Raw genomic sequence first — 19,013 nt, 5'->3', positions numbered from 1 at the left:
AATGCTGAGTATGAGATTCGAACCAAGGCCATCCAGTCTGTTGTCCAGCATGATTCCAACTGAGCTAATAGAGCACTCCTAGAGTCTCTGCCCTTTGGAGATTTGGACAAAAACTTTTCGAAGAAGTTACCTCTGTGGGTGGTTGGCGGGTGCTCTGGTGTGGTTTGCTCCTTCTAATCTTTCCTATCAAACATCTGTCGTCCTTATCTTTCCTCCTTTTTTTTGTGTTTTATTACTCTCTTGTAACACCTCTAATCTTTGGCACTTATATATGACCTTATACTTATTGTGTTGCAAGTGCCGTAAAACTCTTACTAAAACTAAAAAGAAGTCACCTCTGTGCAGAGATGGAATACAAGGAAGGACCTCAGTATTGTAGACCAATTCTGGCAATAGACAAGATAAGACCAAAAAAATATTTCTTCTAAACACAGAGTTCATGCTACTAGTACTACTAGTGACAGGGGCCTCCATCGACAGATCCCCACTGAGCTCAGTCAAATATGTTTTAAATTTGAAATTAAGGCTCCATCGACACAATGTGGTCATGTAAGAGTCAAAAGCTCCTCCTACCACCAGCCTGTCTACTGATTTTAAAGATGGGTAAACAATGGTAAAATTATCGGATAATCAGGTTCAGTTTAGTTTTTATTCAAATTGTAGGTATTTCCATTCCTCCACTGACACAATTTACAATTTAGATTATTTAGGAGGTGGGCGTCCAACTTCCTGTCAGGGCTAATCTGGACAGAGAGGGATAAAACTAAACGTGTCCTTGCAGAAAAGCTGAGAAAACAAAAATTCTCTCCCCATTTAGGAACCGAATTGAGGTCTCCCACATGCTTCAGCGAAGCATCTAACTGCTACACCAGAGACACCAGTTTTAGTTTTAGTTAGTAAGACTAAGAGCTGTTCTTATTTTACAATTAACCTACTTGGAACACAAATGCAAATAGGTCGTGTAAATGTCGAAGATGGGAGCTAAGTGTCTACCTAAGGGTTAGACAACCGCTTTTCTCCTGGACAGTGGGTGTCTGTATTGGACTTGGACAATTATGTCAGCTGTATTAGTAGACGCCTATTATGAAATTTTTTTATTTTTAGAACTAAACCAATTTATTGTAATTGTACAGTATCAAAGATCTTTCTCGGGTTCGATTATATTATCAAAAAGAGCTAAAAATATTTCTAATAGAAGTAAATGACTCATTCTACTTGAATGTGCCTAATGTGGTACATGTAGTTAAAAATGTATTGTATATCATACAAAAAGGATCTTCCTCACCTTTGAGAAGATGTCTATGGGTAATGTGTGTGCCCAACTTTGAAATTAGCAAAAATGTTTCTCCCACATCTGTGGTGTAGCAGCTAGTAACGTCACTGTTGCATTGTTGCATGCACAAAACCCGAGTAAGATTCCTGAGAGGGGAGCAATTTTTATTGAGTATCTTCTTCTAAGTCTTTCTGCTGAGATGTTATAACCAGGTTAGTCCTGATAGGCAGGGTCAGATTCAGAAGCCCGCCTCCTGAATGATAAAAACTGTCAACAACATTTGTTTTATCTTCATAAGTATCACCACCTTCATCCTCCTCCTAACAATTTCCATCCTCACCTTCATTTAATTCATCCTCATCATCTTCATCTTTATACTCATCACCTTCATCCTCATTACGCCTTTATTCTCCCCACCATCATCATCTTCATTACTATCATCCGCATTTCTTCCTCACTGCCCTTATTTTTTGCATTTATTATTTTCTTCACCTCCACCCTCAAACTTTCTGGTTATCTTTCTCTCATTAAACACTTTTTCTGACCGTTCATATTAATGTGAGTTACGAAGTTGTGCGATAAATGAAAAGTAAACAGTTGAAACTTATATGAAGCGAAGAATTTGTAGAGTGGTGTCCCTTAGTATTTTGCTTCCAGATTGACGCGATGCTGAGAACTAAAAGGTTGCAGTAAAATTATATGCTATGATAAAAATCTTTTTCATGCGATATAATAAATAAAACTGAGGAGATGTCAAGCATTATTTTGATTACCATCTTGTTTTAGCAGCAGATAATAACACTTCCATTCTATAGGATAATTGAATTTTCTAAGACTTACAAATTACAATTAATTTATGTTATGTAAAACAATCTGAAGTTCAACGACAAGGCCGGATGCAGAAATAAATCTGGAGTGAGGTATCTAAAGAGGAAGCGTTGGTAGCAACACTTCCGGAATAAGGTCAGCCTAAAACGATTGTTAGGCCAGACAGAGATAGTTGGCTATGTCTGTAGAGTCTAGAGTTTCTTTTTAAAATTAAACTGAGGTGGTTGCGTACTTGATTCGGTGAGCGTCCCTTTATACGGTAATATACTTAAAACGTATCAATAGAAATGATTGTTATGTCTGCTTACTTTAAAGGAAGTGAAACCAACGAAGTTTATCATATCAGCTTTGGTAATTACTTGGGCTTGGGAGGACTTCCGTAACGAGCGACCACTTCTTTGAACTCTAGATCTATAGACTCACTCAATGGCCATATCAAAATCAGTATGGAAGGCCTAAAGCTTAGGCCTAAACCCAGTATGTTACTACCTACCAATAATGAAATTGCCGTTGCTTACGTATTCTAAACTTTTATCCAGTCGGGGGTGCCTATAGAGTTTCGTGTAGATGATTAGATCTAGAATCTAAATCTAGGCGTGGGCCAGAATTAACACGCGAGAAAGTAAAAAGTTGCCTTAATTTTCAGTTTTTAAAAGCCAAGTTTCTCAATAGTTTCAACAAATATAACTGCCTGTAGATCTATATTGTGCCAGTTGCAGGTGGTCTTTGCAGCAGCTATACGTGCTCCCGGTGCCTGCCATCATTTGTCACTTGCGACATGCTACATTGTGTTACATCTCTGTCTATAATTATAATGAGTGGATGATTCAATATTTTTCGTTTTCAATCTTAGCTTTATAGATCTAGTTCCTGCATGAGATGAACAAAATGAAAGTGAAGGAAGGGGAAGCAACGTCGGCATACCACGCCAAACTTGAGAAGTGGACAGCCAAGGAGATGCAACTGAATGTGCTACATGAAGAAATGTAAGGATCTGATCGAGTGAGAAAGGATGCTCTTCTGTGTAATTAATCACTGGAATGAGGGGGGGTAGTGATGGTAAGGGGTGAGTTGGGGGTGGAGTGGAGAAAACTGTCCTGCCAAGTATAAACTACAATAAAACTGGAGCTTTCTGATTTTGTTTTAACCAATAGAAGAACCTCAATTTGATTTGCATGAGAGATGTTTTCTTTTTTTTTTTTAATTCTGTCTCCATGTTGAACCACAGTTTGAATTGCCTTGGTTCAGATCCCTGGCTGGGTTTTCTTGTACTTCAGTCATTTTGCTGACTTTTCAATTCTTTTAACCTTTTGAAAACTAACTTGAAAAAATAAAATCAGAGGTCCCGCCTCTTAAATAACTTGATAATGTTGATAGGGCCGTTAAACGCGTACACTTGTTTTCTTCTTTCCACAATCTGATCACAGCAATGTAACCCATGCTTTCCCATGATATCTCCCCTTTGCTCATCACAAACAGAATCAACAAACGGGAGGCGATGCTGAGAACATCCAGAAATTTGTTGACCGCTCAGGAGGATATGCCCGTAAACAGTACAGAAGCTGCGATCCGCAACGACCGACTTTTGAAGGTAGAGTAGGGTCTGATTGTTGGGGTTGTTGTATTCCTTTCCTGTCCACCGTCACGTTTTGTCGGTCTGGAGAAAGCTGTTCAGGTATATGTACTTAACCCCATCGTGACACAAGGTCAGTTTGTTCTTCACCGGGCACAGTTTTGGATCCCCAGGGACACAGAGTGGTGCAAGATTTAGTCATCAGTTGCCTATATAAATAGACCTGGTTGGTAAACACTACTAACTGTGGGTGGTTGGTGGGTGCTCTGGTGTGGTTTGCTTCTTCTTTCCTGTCTAACATCTGTCGTCCCTATCTCCCCTTCTTCTTTTTTATGTTTGTTACTCTCTTGTAACAGCTCTAATCTTTTGGCGCTCATATGACCTTATGCAGTTGCGAGCTCCGTAAAACTTCTACTAAAACTAAAACTAAACACTACTATCTCTAAAAGGAAAAGATTTCATTGTACAAACAATTAAGCATCTAATAGTAATAGAAGTAGAAGCAGTATGCAGAATACAACCTATGACGAACGGTGTTGGACATCTTGGTCCTCGTGCATTGCAAGGCTTGACGAACATCGTACATCACAACAGCTTCTTGGCTCCTTCTCTGTATAAGAAGAAATAACGAATGGCATACATCATGTAGGTCGCTAAAGGGTTAACCCAGAACTTTAAAAACAATTTTTTTAATTGCAGTTTTTATATATATATCTAAGGTATTAATTCCATGTGCTCAACAAATATTTTGTTGAAATTCAAATTCTAAATGACAAATACCACAAGAATAGATACTTAATGTTGGTACAATTGTTTAAAGAAGGAAACATTTTTTTTTTCTCACTCATGAAAAATTTTGCTTTCTGGGTTTACGACATTTGACCACCTCGCTGACAAATTTAAGCATGTGTCAAAGATAGTCAAAATGAACGGGTCGCAACAGAAATGTAGGGGTTTTTTTTTTAGGAGACTTGTTAGGATCTATAAAGTAGAAGTTAAAGAAATCTGATAAGGTGCCCGTAATACTTAAAGAAGATTAAGTGGGCTGCTTACTGATAAAAACAGTTAGGAAAAGACTGGTAAAATAGAAGGCAAAAGAGGCAGGGGAAGACCAAGAACATGTGACGTTAGATGGCTTGGATGCAATAAATAATATAAGTAGGTGACAGGGAAAGACCAGGATGATTATAGGTTGGGTATTATTTTGAGAGCATCTAAGCCAAGAATTGAGTGACAAACCATGATCACTAGTGTCTGTTTCAAATCTGGCACTGCGAGATGATTGTGATGACGATAATGATGATGATGGTAACAATAATGATGATGATAAGTTTTACTCTCAGTTACTCCTGAAGAAGCTTTTGAGACAAATCATTGAACGGTTTTGATAAACAATAATTTTTTTCCTTTTCTATAGTTTGACGAAAAATTACTGAAGACACTGCCCCTTCCCAACTGCTCTGCTTCTTCCTAAATGATGATAATGATGATCACATGATCCAACTTCTGACTGTCAATGTCAATGTTTCAGGACTTTGCTGATCAGGACGAGCAGCTGACGGAAGAACTGACGGAGCTGCCCAGTCCACGCTTTGCCAATCTGCAGGTAGATGTGGAGATGGGCTGTTCTACTCTTTTAATTATGCAATATCAGAATCTCATTGGGTTATGTACAATCAGAATACTGATTATGTATCCAGCTTAACACTATTACTGTTTAACAGTTTATATCAAAATACCTTTGAGTTGCAATCAGAATACTGTTCTTTTTAATCTTGTGTTTTTGCCATCCTGTTGTATATTTCTCCTCACTGTTTTCATTGCCTATATCTCTGTCTTTCTGGTTAGTTGTTGTATCCCTCTCATCACCCAGGTAAGCACTGACGGGCAGGGTCTGAAACCCGACTCCTAAATGATCTAATTTGTGTTGATGGGACCGTAAAATCACTACGTTTTAAACAATTTTTTTTCCCTATTTTCCCCTGCAGAGCAACTACTGGTCCATGGTGACCAACATGTTCCCAATCTGGGAGAAGTCGCTGGAGGAATCGTCGTCGTCTCGGGACGTGCGCACCGGAGCCCAAAGCAGCAGTAGACTGTCAGCCACAGCGAAGTTGTCTGGTGTGTGAATGTGTAGACCTCTGAGTTTGGTTGTTTTTTTTTGTCGGATGTATGAAAGTGTAGACATCTGCTGAGGGATATTTTGAAAGTGTTAATTGCAAAAGTTGTATGGTGTGTGAATGCTTTGTTGTCGCTTGCCTTGTCAGGTATGAATGTTTAGACGGTTGAGTCATCTTTTGTGTGTAATTGTGTTAACCCTTCCAGCACCTGCCAGTTTTGTGCTCTCCCTGCCCCAGTCCCAGCCTGTACAGCAGTTCAGAAAAAGAGGCATGCATTCTAAAAGGGGATGCAGTATCTCTGTAATGTAGTTTTGATAATAACATATAACAATGTTTAAAGGTAAATGAGCAAATATTATAAAAATTGAAGTTTAATTAGGTTCGCTAATTTCGAAATGTGCGCGAATTTGGTACCCCGCGAAACTGAGAATATACGCTCTTGGGATGGAGGGAGGTACAAGCGCTGCTGAAAATATACGCGCATGGGGCTGGAAGGGTTAACAGCTGAGTTTTTAGTCTGATGTATAAATGAGTAGACTCTACAATTGTGTAGTCAGTCATATAGTGTGATAACAAGACTTATCGGTGCTGAGAAATATTTAAGTTTTGTATATATATTATGTATATAGTCAAATGCTCTCTCTGAAGAAAGGCTTAAGTGGCTTCATCATAACTTCTGTAACTGGTCTAATTATTTGACTTTATTCTCTCGGTGACTTGGGAAAATAAACCTTTGCTGCCCGTTAAAAATTTGTAGCAGTTGCCACAGCCCTTACTATGTTGGTGGTTGGTGGGTGCTCTGGTGCGGGGTGCTCTTTTTTTCTTAGCAAACGTTCATCGCCCTTATCTCTCTTCCTCCTTTTCTTTGTATATTACTCTCTTGTAACACCTCTAATCTTCAACACTTATGTGACATATTTGTGTCGCAAGTGCTGTAAAACTTTTTCTAAAACTGAGCAAAGACTACTCCTGCTGTCTTGAGAGTGCTATGGAAGAAATGCAACACAAGACCATAGCTGCCAGCCTGGATGTAAAAAATGTATTGAATATATGTTTTTGAGGAACTGAGTACAGAGCTCCATTTTCAAGTTGAAAAATATGTAATAATAATAATAATAATAATAATAATAATAATAATAGATGGCATTTATATAGCAGTATATCCCATACTAGTATAAGCTCTGACCGCTTTACGCCAATCACATAATCATTCACACAAGAAAATATATTTCACAAAAACAAGAGAAACCAGTTCGACCTCATAAAGAAGAACTTTCACAACCGTACATTAACTTTTCACACACGAAAGGACAGTTTAAAAAAATAAAAATATTATATATTATATATATATTTTAAAAATCAAAACTTATTAACACACTCTAGCTAACAATTATTTTCTGTTTTGTAATATTGCTCTTCATAGACTTGCCAATACAGGAGAAAAATTGTGAACTTTCGAGATCTGATTTGCGAATGATGATGAGTTGGAAGCTAATACATCAATAGTAGTTGTGTCCGTTACCATAGTTATTTATTGAGCATGAATTGACTGAATGCCTGAAAGTGTGTGAGTGTGTGTGAAGGGTTTGGAGCAGTCTTACTTGGCCAATTCCCACCATCTTGACACACTATGTGGATAGAATCTCTTATTTTTTTGTTTTAAAAAGCTGGCAGCTATACAAGACTTTTGCTGTGATCGCAATCATGATGTCATGACTCTTTGTTTTCCACCTTGTAATACGCTTTCTGTCTACATGGATACTTGTTATACTTAATCTCAATATGCTAATCTTGTGTAGACTCATGCACATCGTTACCATTGTAATAAGACCGGCTAACCCCAACGGAGTAAATTTTACAGGAAAAGATGGGTGGTGGGTGGTTGGCAGGTGCTTTGGTGTGGTTTGTTCCTTTTTCCTACCAAACATCTATCTTCTTTATCTGATCTCCCCTCCTTCTTTTTTTTTGTTTTTTACTCCCTTGTAACACCTCTAATTTCCGGCACTTATATGACCTTATTGTGTTGCAAGTACCGTAACACTCTTACTAAAACTTTTTTTAAAAGATGGGTGTCATAATGCTGCAACCTGGTAGTTGGCTTTGTTCTAAAGTTTTAGGAGAATTTGTAGTCAAGACTAAGATCCGTCTTTGACTGAACAAATGAAATGGATTATTTACTCTTGATTCATCAAATTTTATGAATAATATTTTATTTGATATTTTGATTTTGAGGGATAGCCAGTCTTATTGCAAGGGCAACGATACATTGACCTACTTTATATGAGATGTGTACATTAGTAAAAGTCACTATACTCTGATGGGAAGGAGTGGTGGTAGCTACATGCATCTGAAATAAATTTTGATTACTCAAATTTATATGTACTCGTCCTAACATTTCTTTAAGATTTGAATAGTCATAATCATAAATGTTTAAAGACTTTATTGCAAAGCCTGTTGGGTTTGAGGCTTTACAGTACACATAGAAATCATGGGTGGTTGGTGGGTGCTCATGTGTGGTTTGCTCCTTCTTTCCTATCAAACAGCTATCGTCCTTGTCTCTCCTCCTTCTTTTTGTGTGTATGTTACTCTCTTGTAACACCTCTAATCTTCGGCACTTATATGACCTTATTGTGTTGCAAGTGCCGTAACACTCTTACAACAAAGAAAAAAAGTAGAGCTATCTCCTTACACCATGTGTTGATAATTGCTGGCACTTGAGACTGGCGTCTGTGGTATAGCAGTTAGGTTCTTCAATGTTGCACATAGGAGACCCGAGATCGGTTTCCCTGTTGGAAGAATCTACATCGAACATCTCTGGTTTTTTTGCTGGGACATCATATCTTTCTCAGCTCAGGTTGGCCCTGACAGGCAGGTGAAAGCCCTCCACCTATATGATTCAAATTGTGTCAATGCAGGTGTAAAAACACCTACATCAAACTGTCCTCAGAGAAAGTTGCATTTGAAAATAGCAAAAGTTGCAAGAAAAATCAAGAAAAGTTGCAAGACGTGTATAGCTAAAAATGTCATGGAACTATTGGAATACATTGTTGGTACACTCAATGCAATCAAAATAACCAACGTGAGTTTTGTTACATCAAAATCAAAAGAGAAGAGCTAACTTGCACAAAGAAGAGATAGCAGAGAAAAAAACGAAGATAATTTTTTTTTAGTGCATTTATTGTCAACAAAATCTCAGAACACAAAAGAGTTTGTAACAGACGAAATACATTAATTTCCCCAGACCCATAAGCATGCACATCACACTAAGCTCACAGAAAACTTTATAAAAAATATTATTCAGAGATACAGCCTGACCTGCTCAAAAAGCCACCTGTCAAAGACAACCACCTGTACAAACAACCCAGTCCTACATACCCCCTTGCATTGTTTAAATATTACAATGAAACTACAATGAAACTGTCGTAAGATGTCCACATGTCAAAGACAACCAATTTTGTCCTGGACAGTAGGTGGCCATCTTGGACAGTTTCGACTGTACTTAATGGGGGCTGCCCAGTTTGTCACTATTTATTTAAGTATTTGAGTATTGATGACAGTCATAATTACATGACTTTAACACTGTAGTTGTTACTTCAGTTTTTTATTCTCCACCTTCAAATTGGCGGTGTAGAGATAGTCCCTCTAAAATGTCAGTTCATCTTGTTTTGTTCAATATTTCTTCCTTTCTGTATGCAAATAAAAGCAAATTTAAATTACTCTGTAAAATTTCAACAATGAATGTTCTTTTGTTAAAAACAATTGAAAAATAAAATTCAATTCATACAATCAACCAATCATTAATTTACTCTTTTTGAGAGTGTCAGTGATAACTTCCGTCGTGCACGGCACATTTGAGGCCTGTGACAAACTGGCATGCTTCTGTAGTAAACTCACCAGCATAGCATAAATGCCACATAACTGTGTGTGTGTGTGTGTGAATATTTACCAACAGCAGTGCGGGATCAGGGCAAACATGAAGGCTGTACACAATATTGTAATGATCAGCAAACTTTTCAAATGTCTGAAGCCCAGAAAGTAATTTTTTTTAGAAGAGAAAAAGAAAGTTTCATTCCCTTAACAATCATACGTACAGTATGTACCTTTCGTTATTTTTGTCATTTAAAACTTTTAGAATTTGAACTGTGACAAAATATTTCTTGAGCACAGACAACTGATATCACCAATTAAGAAACAGCAAAAAAAAAAAAAAAAGAAAAGAAAAAAAAAGAAATGTAAAAACGTTGGGCTTCGTACATCTGATCAGCTGTCAGACGATATGTGGACATGATGTCCACAAGAGAAGAGAAGAGATGAAACTGATAAGAGCAAAGCAAAAAGTGGAAAAAATGATTGACCAAAATGGCCTATTTGCTACTTGAAGTAGAACAGAGAAGAGAATAAAATTGAATTAAAGTACTGCAGTCTTGCTCACATAATATAATGAACAGGTTCATAGCAAAACCGGCACTTGGTAAACATATTTTTAAGGTCCCCAATTATTTCTTATATATGTATGCATGTATATTCTTTGTATTCAAAGCATGTACAAATCGAATTCTTGCATAATGAAGATCCCTGTTTCACACCAATTTCGTATTATGTGAATGCTAGAAAGTAATAAATTATTGACTAATAATTGCCCCTCAGCGACTAGAAGAGAGAAGGAAAGAAAGAAAATTAATGTACTGTTTATTTTTGTTTGTTTTTATAAATTGAAGAAGCAATCCAACATCCCACAAACAGTCTGATAATTTACAGCTATCCACACACACAAACATTCCGAGTAGCAGAAATTACAGCGAAGGACTCACGTGAACGTCCATTCACACTGTAATTTAGTAATTAATATCTGACTGGAATTCGTGACAACAGCAGGTCGAAAGAAAACATTTTGAATAATAATATGAATTTATTTAATAATAATAATAATAATAATAATAATAATAATAATAATAATTATATTAATAATAATAATAATGATAATAATAATAATAATAATAATAATAATGTGATGTTAAAACCACTCTGTGTAAAATTCGTTCACGTATTGTGACTTGCCATACTCTCAGACTCAGAGAGTCAGGTGAGGAGAATTGGAAAAACTCCATCATGGCAATGTGACTGATTAATCTATTCATACTATGATTTAATTTTAATGATGAAAAGAAAAATAATACATGTAATAAAAATAATAATAATAATGATGATGATACGAATAACAATAATGATAATAACATTAATAATAATAACAACTATTATAATAATAAACATAAAAACAATAGTGATTTAATAATAATAATAATAATAATAATAGTAGTAATAAAGTCAATAATGATGATAATAATAATTGCTTTAATTTGTATAGCACACATCCATACTTAACAGCATGTTTGATACCCTTTATAATTATCACTACCTCAGAAACATTCTCGGCTTCCTAGGAAGCATACAGTGCGAGCAGCCGATTAAGCCCTCAAATACCAAAAAAAACAACTAACATGATCTTTAGCTGTCTACTATTTCCTCTTGTGTTGTACTCGCATGAGTTGATCTTTGGTTTACTTCAATTTTTTCCACTCCCAGCAGCCACACCTTCTTCATTAAATATATCCCAATGGTCAAGTTGAACTTCGTATGAGTTGATCTATTTTTCACTACCCCAACAACATCAATTGGTCGCTTTTTTTAAGCACAAGGGGGCTATCCCGAAAAATGCTGTTTTGAGAAAATCAAAGGTAAAGTTTTTACCCCTTGTTCAGTTTCTTTAAAAGACAAGGACAGTTTTTTCTATAACCAAACAGATTATAATATACACACCAATGAAACCAAACTTCTTCTATAGGTAGGGCAATGCCCACTTTTGGTGTAGATCAAGATTTCTGGAAACCCCCGAAATCTGGGCTAGCCCGCTTGTCCTTGAAAGCGACCAATCCATCCGTAGTCGACTGTACATTCAGTTGTGAGTCATTTCTCTTGCATAGCAGTATCCTTGATATACTAATGATTGATAAACTAAGACATAATGATTATTATTAAATTGCTGCAATTCACATTAAAGTATAATGATTGGCATAGATAAAACAAACTTACAGGTGTTAAAACTTTGTAGATTTTAAAGTTAGCAGAGAGTTCATTTATGGCACTTTGTGAATTTTTGTGGAGGAAACTGTTGAGCTAAAGCCTTGTGACCTAAAAACAATAGCAACAGCAATAAATGATGTGTTGCAACAAAACCCACAAAAAACATGTAATTAATTATTTTATGAGAACTTCCTCATTCAACAATATGATATTATTATCATTAGACCTCTGGGCTTTAGCTCAAACAGTGGAATATCAGGTTGTCACATCAGTGTGGGGGTGGTGATGATGATGTTGATAACGGTGATGACCATTATAATAAAATATATCCTCTGTGCAAAGATATAGTTATTGTAATGGTTGAGTGTGCCCGCACACACCCATGCACGCACGCTCTCACGCAAGCGCGCACGCACATAGACACACACACACACAAACACACAGAGACACACACACACACACACACACACACACACACCCACAAACACACACAGACACACACACACAAGCACACACAAACACATGCACAAACACTCACACATACACTCACACACATACACATACACACACACACACACACACACACACACACACACACACACACACACACACACACCAGGCACACACACACACAAACACACACACACACATACACACACACACACACACAAACACACACTCAAACACACACACACACATACACACACACACACACAAACACACACTCAAACACACACACACACACACACACACACACACACACATACACACACACACACACACACACACACACACACACACACACACACACACACACCAGGCACGATTCTGTAAAGTGAAGGTTCGGAACTTTGCAGTCGCACACAGGGGGGTCAACAAATTATGAACACCTCCACACACTACAGCATGGTATAATTAGGCCTCCAAGCTTTTGATCAAAACATATGCAGCATTAACAACACCATCATCATCAACAACAATGACAGCAACAGCTAAAAACAACAGCAACAGCAATAAATGATGTTTTGCACCCAAAAAAATAACACACAAAAAAAATCCAACATGTAATTAATTAATTTATGAGCACTTCCTCACTCAACAACATGCTATTATTATCATCAGATCTCTGGGCTTTAGCTCAAAACCTGTGCAGGATTAACAACAACATCATCATCAGCAACAATAACGGCAACAACAACAACAACATTTAAAAACAACATCAACTGCAATAAATAATGTCTTGTAAAAAAACAGAAAGAAAAAAGGGATTAATTAATTTATGAACACTTCCACATACTACTGAATGGTATTATTAGACCACTAGCCTTCAACTCTAAACTTGTGCAGGATTAATAACGCCATCATCATCAACAACAATAACAGCAACAGCTAAAAACAACAACACCATCATCAACAACAATTGCAACAAAAACTACAACAACAACAACACCAGCAGCAGCAGCTAAAAACAACAGCAACAGCAATAAATGATGTGTTGAAAAAAAAATAAAAAGGAAGAAAAAAGTAATTAATTAATTTATGAGCACTTCCTCACTCAACAACATGGTATTATCAGATCTCCAAGCTTTAGCACACAACCTGTTCTGGATTAACAAGACCATCATCATTAACAATAACAGCAACAACAACAACAACAACAACAACAGCAATAAATGATGTGTTGTAAAAAAAGAAAAAGTAAATAATTAATTGATGAACACTTCCGCACTCAACACGTTGGTATTAGGTCACAAGGCTTTAGCTCAAGGCCTGGGCAGGATTAACAAAATAATCACCAATAACAACGACAACAACAACAACAACAATAACTACAACAACAATAACGGTAATAGCAACAACAGCAATAACACAAATGAATTATGTACTGTAGAAAGAACCCTTGGATGCAGATAGTCAAAATATACATGATGTGTGTGTGTGTATGTGCATGTGTGCATATATATATATATATATATATATATATATAATATATCCCTAGTTCACACCATATCGCTTGTACATGCCCGCCTCTATGTCCAGGTGTTCGTCTGTGTGTGTGTGTGTGTGTGTGTGTGTGTGTGTGTGTGTGTGTGTATGTCCCTAATTCACCCCATATCGTCTGTACATGTCTGCCTCTATGTCCATGTGTGAGTGTGTGTGTGTGTGTGTGTGTGTGTGTGTGTGTATTTGTGTGTGTGTATGTGCGTGTGTGTGTGTCCCTAATTCACCCCATATCGTCTGTACATGTCCGGCTCAATGTCCAGGTGTGTAGCGTCTGGCGTGAGACCACAGCGGCGCCGGAACGTGTTGCCGTATGTCCAGATCCACTTGTTGGCGACTGGGGACGTGGATGGGAGGGGGGAGGGGGGAGAGGAGAGGAGGAAGATGTGGTGGGAGGTAGGGGATAGGGTAGTTGGTGGGGAGGGGTGGAGTTATTGGTGAGGACAGAAGGTAAGGTAAGGTAGGAGGTGGGGAGAAAGGGTGGTATGTAATATAAAATATGTATACAAATTATGTTATATATTATTAAATTGTTGTTATTGATATGTATACAGTGCATTAAATACAATATACAATTTTGACAATAGATAAACCAACAGAGGTCAGGTTACTTCAAACCAAGATCATCATAGGAAAACACAATAGTTGTGAAAAGTTGCTTCTTCTGACCATCAGTACCTTACTAAACTTTTGTCCAATAATAACTTACTCCTCTTTTGACCAATAATTACTTACTCCACTTTAGACCTATCAGCACTTACTACACATTTGACCAATCAGCACTTATTTCTCTTTTGATCAATCAGCACTTACTTCTCTTTTGATCAATCAGCACTTACTTTACTTTTAAAGTATCGGCATTTAATTTCTCTTTCAGCCAATCAGAACTTAGATCTATTAAACGTTTGACCAATTAGCACTTACTTCTCTTTTCACAAATCAGCACCTACTGAACATTTGACCAATCAGCACCACTCCGTTTTTGACCAATCAGCACTTACTCCACATTTGACCAATCATCACGTAGCTATGCGAACACAAATTCCGCTCTTAACCAATCATTACGCAGCTACGCTAACACTTACTCCACTTTTAACCAATCAGAGCTACAGGTATGCGAACACTTACTCCACTTTTGACCAATGAGCACAGGGCAGCCGGCGTGCTCGGTCAAGTCGTCCCTTTTTAGGGCTGGCGTGAAATTGTACCACAGGAGAGCCATGTTCTGGGGACAGACAGGAACATGTTACGGCGAAAATGGTGAAAAGGCATAGGTTCAAAGCCCCTATCAACACCATTAGGTTATTTAAGAGGCGGGACCTCCAAGTTTAATGTACATTTCCTAAAAGACTGAGCAAAATAGGAAATGTGTTTAAAGAACGTGTCTTTTCCCAAGGACATAACGTCGGTCCAAGCTGAGGCTAAAAAAACACGAGCCTGCGATCTCAAGATCACGGGTCTGGTAACCCAACCACAAGACTACAGACATCACGTTATGGTCTGTTCATTAAATGTTTGGACACTTTATCGCATTACGTATCAGAACGTCAGCCTTTGTACAGTGCAGCAATCTCTGTACCACAGTGAGTGATCTCTCACCGCTAGCGTCTGTGGTGTAGGCGCCTGGCACTTTGTTGTCCCAAGAAATTCCTAGAAACATTTTCGATGATGATGATGATGATGATGATGATGATGATGATGATGATGATGATGATGATGATGATGGTTTTAAAAATTACGTTCCTGACGAAGCCCATGAGACCCAAATGTTGAACTGATTTCATAATATCATCAATATTGAAATATTCGAGTCTCCACCAATTCTTTTGTTTTTTTTATCATCATGTGATGATGATGATGATGATGATGATGACGATGATGATGGTGATGATGATGATGATGATGATGATGATGATGATGATGATGACAACGACGACGACGATGACGACGATGATGAGGTGTCTCCAACTTCAACTTGAATCTGTTCATTAGTCCTGCATTGATGGAAAATAAATGAACAGGTAGACCAGACAGTTTTGTCAACCGTTTACCTTGACGGGCGCCACGGACACGCCAGCCCTCGTGAACACTGTGGATCCTCCCCTCTGTACGTCACTCAGCTGGAATAAAAAGAAGGTCACGTTTTTACACCCATATCGACAAAAAATTGGATTGTTTAGGAGGCGGGCTTCCAACCCTGCTTGTCAAGGTCAACCCGGGCTGATAGTTAGGGTTACGGCATCACAACAGAAAGACAACGATACAAGATCAAAACTATCTCCATTCGGAAATTGAGCTCGGGTCTCCCGTATGCGACAGCGGAGTGATAACTGCACATCACAGGCGTCTGTTTGTCAATTTCTGGATAATAAAGATACATTTTAACTCGTAATGACTTGTAAACTGCCCCGGCCGGTGACCCAACGTCGTTTTTGTTTGTTTTTTCTTTTTTTTTGGGGGGGGGGTTGGGGGGGGGCTGTTTGTTGTGTTACATTTTTGTAGTTTTTTTGGGGGAGGGGCTTAGTACCTAGTTTTGAGAAATTTGCCATTAAAAAAATGTAAGTTTCACTACATAAAGGTCAAGCTTTTTCAAATGCCATTCTTTGAGTACCTTGATAACGATTCGAACAATCTCACGATTTTTCTAGAGCAGATATAACATTACATGTAATTGCTTTCTGACCACATGGTACATGTATCAATAAATCAAAATGACCAAAAATGTCAGATAGAATTTTGTAATTCTACAGAAGCGAAATGTTGCCATGTTTTCTTGTTTTTCTCGGTATTGGGTGTAGTTTGTAATTGTGCATTTTCGTTTCTACTTTGAGCCGGTAAGTTTACATACTTGATTCATTAGTTCTTATGTTGTTCTCTTTAAATTTACTAAACTAGTACTAGGTTCAGGCCATCTGTGTGAGGCAGCGTGGTGGAATCAGGCTCTCGTCAAAATAATCAAAGTGAAGAAACTTGCTTTTTTCTATTGGTTTGTGAATTTTTATCAAATTTTTGTTTTTTTAGCTTATTAAATAACTAACCTTTGGGGGCCATTTTCTCCCTAATTTTACCTCTGAAAACAGGTGACCCCCACCTCCTTGTTTCGTAAACATCTCGACTTGTATTCAAGATAAATGGATATTTTTTTCATCCAAATAAAGACACGTGAATAAGCTATAAGATGATACCAACAACTCTACATGCCCAAAAATTGACGAGAGCCTGATTCCACCACGCTGCCTCACATATTGTTCTCTGTCCTGCTCTGCTCTTCTTTCCCTCAACCTTTTCACACAGCAGTATCGGGCTCTCTTGTCACTAATCTATGTTTTAAAAAGCGTCAGGATTAAAACAACTTAACCCTATCTGTACGCCCTGGTGTCATTTTGTACCCCCGGGGTTGTCTTCTTCACATTTTAGAATACTTCTAGCACGAAAACCTCTTTGAAACTCTCAATATTACTCAAAAAATCATTTTGACAGACAGCTATGCAAAGCGTACGGATCAGATCAGAGAGTAAATATCCTGTTTGGAAAGTGGTGGAACACATTTCCCCACCTTGGCAGGATACAATAGTAAAGCACTACGTGCAGATAGAGGTAAGGGTGATCGCAAGCATTAATTCACCGACCGGATACTCACATAGATGAGGAACGTGGCGATTCTTTCACCGGACCCTTGCAGTTCTGGTCTATCTGATGGTTTCTGGAGATGGTAAGAAACGTTTCCAAATTTGAGTTAAGCATATATGTGTAAAGTGGTTATTTTAAACAAATCTCCTGCCCATTCCCATCAAATATCGCTTGTATATTTAGTAGACATTAACGTGATATGTAAATATTTTTCTTATAATGATACTATATACGATATTATATAGACCTACATCCAAAGATTGTACATGATCTTATAATAAACCTCCGAATATTGTACATGATCTAATAATATGCTCTCAAAGATTGTACATGATCTTTATAAATATACCTCCGAAGATTGTACATGATCTTTATAAATATACCTCCGAAGATAGTACATGATCTTATAATATACCTTAAAAGACAGTACACATCGAACAACAAATTAACTCGCCGCTTCATTTGAGCTATTTTTAAGCCGGCGGAGACATGTATGTTATGTAAATACCTGTTTTGTTACAATTTTTAGAGAGTGACGCGTCTTGTATTCACAGAGTGTTGAAAAGATTGCGCTAAACAAATAATACTATTATTATACTTCTTTCTGAGAAACCAAACAAGAGACGTAACACTAAGACTTGTACTTGTGGGTGGTTGTCGGGTGCTCTGGTGTCGTTTGCTCCTTCTTTCCTAACAAGCATCTATCGTCCTGACTTTTCTCCCATCATTCTTCTTTGGGCATATGTGAGGCATCGTGGTGGAATCAGGCTCTCGTCAAAATAATCAAAGTGAAGAAACTTGTATTTTTCCGCAGCTTTGTGAATTTTTATCAAATTTTTGTTTTTTGCCTCCACATCTTTCATGCAATTTAAAGAACTCATTCATGTGTGGATTTTTCTGAAAAACGTTGATTAAAAGCACACAACATGAACATTTTCATTTACCGCGGACTCTTAAGCTAAGAAAATAACTAATCTTTGGCAGCCATTTTCTCACTAATTTTACTTCTGAAAACAGGTGACCCCCATCTCCTTTTTTCGTAAATATCTCGACTTGTATTCAAGATAAATGGATATTCTTTTCATCAAAATACAGACAAGTGAACAAGCTTTAAGATGATACCATTAACTCTATATGTCCAAAAATTGACGAGAGCCTGATTCCACCACGCTGCCTCACATATATTACTCTTGTACCACGTCTAACAATCAGCACTTATATGATGTTATTGTGTTGCAAGTGTCGTGTAAACTTTTTCTGAAACTGAAAAAGGACTTGCACCAAAACTAAACTAAAATACTACTAGCCCAACGCACGCAATCAGCAGGAAACTCTGCCACTCACATCGAAAGGATCCATGTGGACCTCGTAGTGGCCGCCCAGTCCGTAGTTGACTACCTGGGGAGGGAGTTAGGAACTACATGTAGTTAATTCTGTGTGTGTGGGGGGAGGAGAGAGAGAGAGAGAGACAGAAAGAGAGAGAGAGAGAGAGAGAGAGAGAGAGAGT

The 19,013-nt window shown here is 37.7% G+C and overlaps 2 protein-coding genes across 3 annotated transcripts; one reads left to right on the top strand and one right to left on the bottom strand.

The window, feature by feature from the left end:
* The first annotated feature begins 2,203 nt into the window (after positions 1-2,203).
* On the top strand, positions 2,204-6,544 carry LOC101846844 (uncharacterized protein C3orf14). 2 transcript variants are annotated; one of them, XM_005110096.2, is made up of 5 exons: positions 2,204-2,341; positions 2,955-3,087; positions 3,581-3,692; positions 5,206-5,280; positions 5,663-6,544. In XM_005110096.2, the coding sequence occupies exons 2-5, from the start codon at positions 2,981-2,983 to the stop codon at positions 5,801-5,803; spliced, it is 435 nt and encodes a 144-aa protein (XP_005110153.1). In that variant the 5' UTR covers positions 2,204-2,341; positions 2,955-2,980; the 3' UTR covers positions 5,804-6,544. The 2 variants fall into 2 exon arrangements, with proteins under 2 accessions (XP_005110153.1, XP_005110154.1); XM_005110097.2 differs by having other exon boundaries at positions 2,210-2,236.
* A 7,392-nt stretch (positions 6,545-13,936) lies between these two features.
* Positions 13,937-18,904, bottom strand: LOC101848472 (prolyl 4-hydroxylase subunit alpha-3; the record flags this gene model as incomplete). The annotated part of the gene is given in 5 exon segments (XM_013088989.2): positions 13,937-14,213; positions 15,005-15,101; positions 15,928-15,996; positions 17,517-17,579; positions 18,851-18,904. Coding segments are annotated over 5 exon segments (402 nt in total), but the record flags the coding sequence as incomplete, so codon positions are not given.
* Positions 18,905-19,013: the final 109 nt, after the last annotated feature.

Source organism: Aplysia californica, unplaced genomic scaffold (genome assembly GCF_000002075.1).
Source record: "Aplysia californica isolate F4 #8 unplaced genomic scaffold, AplCal3.0 scaffold00852, whole genome shotgun sequence".
In the NCBI taxonomy this organism is placed as follows: domain Eukaryota; kingdom Metazoa; phylum Mollusca; class Gastropoda; order Aplysiida; family Aplysiidae; genus Aplysia; species Aplysia californica.
This window is presented reverse-complemented; position numbering and strand designations above follow the sequence as displayed.